The following is a 6,921-nucleotide window of genomic DNA, read 5'->3' on the forward strand; positions in this document are numbered from 1 at the left end:
TTAAGTGGAAGAAGAAGTGATTTTCATTCATCTCCTTGCATAAATATCAATCTATACACATTACATACACAACCACCAAAACTTGCAAAAAAAGAAGAATTAGGGCTCAATTGGGACCCCAGCAGCTCAAATACATGACTTTTCTAAGCGACTCCTCAGATCTCTTCAGTTCTTCTTCCCTCGATATCTTACTAGAAATCACCGAAGAAGAAGGTGCGCGCAGCTTCTGCCCCTGCGTGGTGTAGGACCTGAGATTGTTCTTGGCGTGCTGTTGCGCAAGTCTCAAGGCGTAATTCCATCGGCAGATACCCTGATCTTTCAGCGCTTCGACTGTGCCGATGCTGGCTGCCACTAACCATGCTCTGCTCGTTGAACTCATTACTTGAGTGAGGAAAACGTGTTTTTATTGTGAAGTAGATGTTGTGATTTGCGATGTTGGAGAATGAGTGGAGAGTGGGAGATGTAGCGGCAATATATAGCGAGGAGGGAGAAGCGTGGTTTTGGAGAGCGAGAGAGAAAGAAAGCCCCCAGTTTTTGGAGTGGTGCACTGCACGTGGTATTTAAAATAATTGTTTGCTGACACTGGATTTGGACATAAATGAGGCAGAAATATAGATAGAGGGGCTGAATGTCATGGTGCTGACCTGGAAATTAAAACCATCAAAACTAAGGATGGTTGGATGCTACCCAACTGGGTTGTTCCCAAGTTGATGCAAAAATCAACACATGATATAGTTTATTTTTATATTTTATAAAATTCATAACTATAGTTGATGTATATGGTTTAAGGAAATTTGGCCCATAAAAGAGTAAAAGAGCCTAGAATTCCCTATAAATGATCCGACAATCCATAAAGAAAATGACCACTCAAGATATTTAATAATCTAGTTCAAAAACGTGACTCAATCAATGACGATTGCCTAAGACCCATGTTTAAATGTGTCTACGAGCACACGTAGCATACACTCGAACCACCAAATGAGCCCCCTAGCCAGTATGGAAGACATGCGTTGAAAGAGGTTCCCTCAAGAATTCAGACTCCTGGATAAAGACTTTTTGTAGATTAGAAAGTCCTTATCGATAAAGGATCCCCTCAACGTGGAAGTTTACTCACACTCGTAAGATCAACAGAGGATAATAGCAGATTGTGACCTATCCCAACAATGTTGTGGCAATCTGAGCATACACAGTAATGTGCCAGAAAAATTATTTTCGGAAAATTATCAAGATTCTTTATCTACAAACTTCAAAATATTGCTTTGTTCACAAATGAAAAAAATGCGAGCAATCCATTCTAATATTATAAATGAATAAATTATTTTTATAATTTTTTTTATCAATTTACCTTTTTATAGTTTTTAAAACGCAATAATTTATCTATTTATACTAACAAAGCAATTTAACTCATTAAATATAAAAATAACTTACTTTATTCTAAAAAGTAAAGAGAATAAATTATTACTTTCTATTATAAAAAATATTTATTCATTTATAATAACACAAAAAGTAAATTATATAAATATTTATTTATATATAATACAAGAAGAGATAAATTGTATGTAGAAATAAATTTAGTCTCATTTTCGTGATTTGGAGTCCATCTAAATTGGCCAAATTCCATTAAAGAAAGCTTTAGTAGGTGCACTCCCTGTCCACCTCTTCTCAGTTATCACCCACAGATTCAGTTTCACTGTTATTTCTACTTTCCTTCTTCCAAGTCCCTCCCTGTTATATGGGCTGTCACTTCATCGAAATCTTGATTATTCGATTGACGCCAAAAAATATATTGATTAACACCAAAAGAAATGGAAATACTTGGTTGGGTAAATAACTTGTTCTATTTCAGTTTATCAACTGCTGCATCAATAATCCAAACTTGAAGATTTAGAAAGTTTCGTCGTCATCATCATATAAGAATCATCAATATGTACAAAATATTGGGGGGAATTATCTTCCTCAATTGGGACCCCAACAGCTCAAATACATCACTTTCCTAAGCGACTCCTCGGATTGCTTCAGTTTGTCGTCTCTCATCTTGTTACTAATCATGGAAGAAGAGGGTCCGCACAGCTTCTGGCCCTGAGTAGTGTAGGATCTGAGATTGTTCTTGGCATGCTGCTGCAGAAGCCTCAAGGCGTAATTCCATCGGCAGAAGCCCTGATCCTTCAGTGCCTCCACTGCCCCAATGCTTGCCGCCACTAACCAAGCTCTGCTTGACGAACTCATTCTGATTTTCAGCTTTTTTGAGTGAGAAAATAACGTACAACTTCAAAAGGAGAACTTGTTGTTTGTGAGTTGTGAAGGAGTGGGAGTGAAGAGTTGTCTATATAGAGAGAGAGTGGACGTGGTTTTGTGACCAACAGAATAGGAAAAGCCCCCTGTTTTAAAGTGCGCACTGCACAGTTTGGAAAATGCCTGGCGGCGGTGGATCCGGATCTAGACAAAAACCCACACACACAAACACATACCTACATAATGTAAAATATAAATAAAAATGTGATGATGTTGACGCGCAAATCGAAGCTATCGCCACAGCATTATCTCTTCCTTAGTTTCTTCATTTTGAAAAACAGAATAAAAAAAAAATTGAAATAAATTTAATTAAAAAATTAAGACCCAAAACCTTTAGTATGATTTAAATCCAAATATAAAGGATATGGATTACTTCCTCCCTTATAGTCCTCCATATCCTCACAGTATGTTTGGTTCAAAAAATTAATAAAGAATAGAGAAAATGTTATATATGGCACTTCTAAGTTCAACGTATGTACCGGATGTGTCTAAAAATATAAATTATATGAAATAAAAATTAAAAAAATTGTTAAATGATAATAAATTTGGTGCAGTAGTTGAAGAAAATTAATTTTTCACCCAATTAAATGGTGCTAAATTTAAAATAGTATGTCAATTATCGATTATAATATCTTCTATATTTATATTTTTTATTTTTTGAATTGATGTTAAGCCTAAATAGTTAAATTTGGAGATATTTTAGTGTATACTTTGTCATCAAATGAATGACAAGCAAGTATCAAAATTAAAGTATTTTGGTTAATTAAATTTTACTTTGCAGTCAAGCATCCAAACAATTAAATGGTGCAAGTCGAACAATTACAATTACGTTTCAATCAAATCAAGACAAATAACTTAATCTTTATCTTTTTAGAAATGATAAAATATGAAAGTAATAATGTCAAATTAGTTAATCGTGTCTTCAATATTCGAGGTATTCATCTATTTAAATCAAATTATAAAGAGATAATACTACAAGTGTTTAAGTAGATCGTAACTCTTCTTACTCGATACTTACATAAAGGGGCTTTTGGATCTCATTTGACAGACAAACAAAGAACGGAAGGTGAAGCTGGAAAAAAAAATATATAAAGAGAATTCTTTTTACAAAGTTTATAGAGTTAAAAGAATATTCGAAGCACTCAAAACAAAAATCTACTTATTCACTAAAAGTGTGCAATTGTAGTGTTAGATTCTATGTTATAGGCCCTAACCTCTTGAATCAACATTATAATTGTCTAATTCAATTTTTAAGGAGGTTCAAGTAGTAAAGTTATCTCCAAATGCTCAAATTTAGAGTCAAGATTATAGTATTTAATTCAAATTTAGATACAAAGTCCTTTATTAATGTTATTAAAACTCAAATCCAAGTCCAAAGGAAATTTAGATGAAGATTTACCTTTGAATTTCTCCAATTTACAAATATTGCTTTTGAAGAGAATAATCGATCAATTTATAGAATAGTTTTTGTACTTGATGTGTTAAAAAACAGCACATGTCTAATGGATATGGACTATTGTTCAAAGTTTGGAACGACGCGAATGCAAATTATGAAGGGGGACCTACAAAAAAGGCGTTAACATTCCTACACCCAAATTAGTAAATTTGAGATGAAATCAAGTAAAAAAGTAAGTGAATTTAATTAAGAGTCGAGATGTGGTGAATAACATTGATGAAAAATGCAAAAACACATGATAATATGCTTGTGGAGTGCTCGAAAAATATTTAGAAAATGCTTAGAGAGCAAGAGAGATGGTTTAGAGAGTAAGAGAGGTATCCCTACCTGGAAAGACTATCTATATTTATAGGGGGAGTGCCCATTCTACAGGGGGTATCCCATTCCCAAGAATTTTGCAAAAATCATCCTTACTTATTAGTAGCTATGAGTGTTTTAATAGGAGTCCTCTTTGTCTTGAGAGTTCCTTTGCTCGCGTGAGACTCCTAGGGTTGATGTGGTATGAGGTGGTTGCTGGCACTTAGGCCAACTGGATGCCACGATGGAGTGTGGGTTGTCATGTGTGTGGGCTTTGAGCCGAATATTTTATTGTGCTTTTATCATGATCCGAGTCGGGGATGTCCCGAGCCTCTTTCCTTCTTCCTGGATTGCTTAGGCTATTTGGGCCAGTCTAATTAGACTGTGGGTTGTCCATCCTTGGCCTCTTGGGAACGTAATGGGCGTGGGATGTTCCGGACTTTTAAGAAGATATCCTAGGCTTTCTGTTTTTTTCTTCTTTTTTGGGCCTCTTTTTGAACCAGCTTATTTTTATCCATATCAGTGCTATTTTTAATTTATTTAATACAATGTTTTATTTATCACAAATTTTACTAGATTTTCAAATTCCCTAAAATTGATCATGAAAAGTTTTAGCACACCTAGTGAGATAATCTATTTTCTCATATATTATCTTTATCAAAATTTGAAGTACTTAAAAGGATAATTAAGGGAAAGCTTTGAACACAGTAAACTCCAAATTTTCCAACTCAAAATCATCAACTCCCATACTAAGAGCATTGGTGTTACTACAAGGAGTACGCCCAAGAATGTCAAAAAGTCTTCTGAAATAATTTCCCTTGTCGAGCCTGTTCAGAAGGACCTGGTCCAACATAACAAAACAAGTGAAGATTATAAAAATAAATCCCCCGCTATCCTTTCCTCACTCCTGATCTAGTTACTCTTTCACAACAAATGTAGGTCATGTTTTGGTTACGAGTACTTCAATTATAGAAGAACAAATTGCAAGTTTGACTGGAGTTATTGAAAGGCTTATAAACTATGTCCAAGAACAAGATGTTGAAATTGCTAGATTGATCACAAAATAGATAATATGGACACAGGTCATGCTATTGGAGAACATGTTAAGATTTATGAAAAGTCAGAGGCATCAAGTAACAATGGGGAGATTTTGAGAAACCAGTCCCAGAACTTCAAGAGTTAAAAACTTTCGTCATCATCATCATTTAAGAATCAATATGTACACAATTTTGGGGGTAATTATCCTCAATTGGGACCCCAACAGCTCAAATACATCACTTTCCTAAGCGACTCCTCAGACTGCTTCAGTTTTTCTTCTCTCATCTTATTGGAAATCACCGTAGAAGAGGGTCCGCACAGCTTCTGGCCCTGAGTAGTGTAGGATCTGAGATTGTTCTTGGCATGCTGTTGCAGAAGCCTCAAGGCGTAATTCCATCGGCAGAAGCCCTGATCTTTCAGTGCCTCCACTGCCCCAATGCTTGCAGCCACTAACCAAGCTCTGCTTGACGAACTCATTCTGATTTTCAGCTTTTCTGAGTGAGAAAATTTGAAGTACAACTTCAAGAGGAGAACTTCTTGTTTGGGTGGTTTGTGAGTTGTGAAGGAGTGGGAGTGAGGAGTTGTTTATATAGAGAGAGAGTGGACGTGGTTTTTGTGACCAACAGAATAGGAAAAGCCCCCTGTTTTAGAGTGCGCAGTATGGAAAATTCCTGGTGGCGGTGAATATAGGCAAAGGGGAGTGGACCAAAAGATAGATACAAATATGATATAAGTGTAAAATATAAATAAAAATGTAATGATTTGACGCGCAAATCAGAAGTATCACCACAACCTTATCTCTTCCTTACTTTCTTCTTTTAGAAAAAACAAAAAATAAAAAAGGGAAAAGCGTTACGATTTATAACATGATATTCAAAGCATAATGTGCATTTTGAAATTATAAATTTAAAAATTGCGAAAATTATAATTTTTATACCACAATTTAAACTTATAATGATGATACCATAATTTAGAAAATTATACTAATAAAATATTTACAATTTTGGTACTGCTATTAAAAATTTACAATAAAATTACGGCCACTACCACATATAACCTTCACTTGAGTTGTAGCCAAGTATAATATAGTTAAAAATAGAAGTCTTCAGTAAGTTATCTATGGTATCCTTTTTTGCCTTTTTGATATATAAATACTTTGTTAAATAAGTGGCTTCAGTATTTTACTATATTAAAATCATTTCTTCCCTTACCTCATTTTTTTTTAGTTAATTTTTTTTTGTTTAAAATCGTTCCTTTTTTTATTTTACATTAAAAAAATATATATTTTCAGCAAATACTTATTTATTTTTATTTTTTTTATCTTCACAAAAATAAATCAATTTTCTTAACACTTTTTTTAAGGCTAAATATTTTTCTCGATATTTTCTGAGTAAATTTACAACATCACCATGTACAATAACGGCATGTTATGCCGACTTAAATTTTTTTTGTTTTTTGTTTTTTGTGATGGATGTGTAATGAAAGTAAATGTAATTGTCTATTATGATTAACATCAATTATTTTTTAAGTTTGACGGTTAAAATGAAGGGTCGTTTTGATACATGTTATAATTTAAAAGTCACTTAATCGACTTGAATGATAGTTGAGGAATAGTGAAATGTATTTTACCCTATTTATTATTCAAAATTTGAGGTCTCAAAATCTGTTTTTGGGTTTCAAGCACATCTTATGGTAATATAGCGTATTATTGATCTGTCAAAATAAAAATTTAATAATAATAATATCAAATCTTGTCTTTTCTTGGCGGCAAATTTCGAAATCGAGTAAATAGAGGCGAATGAGTCAGCTCGGTCTCCATTTGGGCTGCAAGCCGTCAA

The 6,921-nt window shown here is 33.9% G+C and overlaps 3 protein-coding genes across 3 annotated transcripts; all 3 read right to left on the reverse strand.

Annotated features, from left to right (window-relative positions):
- LOC105174780 lies at window positions 1-529 on the reverse strand. Its single transcript, XM_011096968.2, has one exon. The coding sequence runs from the start codon at window positions 377-379 to the stop codon at window positions 107-109; it is 273 nt and encodes a 90-aa protein (XP_011095270.1). The 5' UTR covers window positions 380-529; the 3' UTR covers window positions 1-106.
- LOC105174781 lies at window positions 1,769-2,317 on the reverse strand. Its single transcript, XM_011096969.2, has one exon. The coding sequence runs from the start codon at window positions 2,224-2,226 to the stop codon at window positions 1,957-1,959; it is 270 nt and encodes an 89-aa protein (XP_011095271.1). The 5' UTR covers window positions 2,227-2,317; the 3' UTR covers window positions 1,769-1,956.
- On the reverse strand, window positions 5,140-5,651 carry LOC105174782. The gene has a single exon (XM_011096970.2). The coding sequence runs from the start codon at window positions 5,558-5,560 to the stop codon at window positions 5,291-5,293; it is 270 nt and encodes an 89-aa protein (XP_011095272.1). The 5' UTR covers window positions 5,561-5,651; the 3' UTR covers window positions 5,140-5,290.

This window comes from Sesamum indicum, linkage group LG12 (genome assembly GCF_000512975.1).
Source record: "Sesamum indicum cultivar Zhongzhi No. 13 linkage group LG12, S_indicum_v1.0, whole genome shotgun sequence".
Classification (NCBI taxonomy): domain Eukaryota; kingdom Viridiplantae; phylum Streptophyta; class Magnoliopsida; order Lamiales; family Pedaliaceae; genus Sesamum; species Sesamum indicum.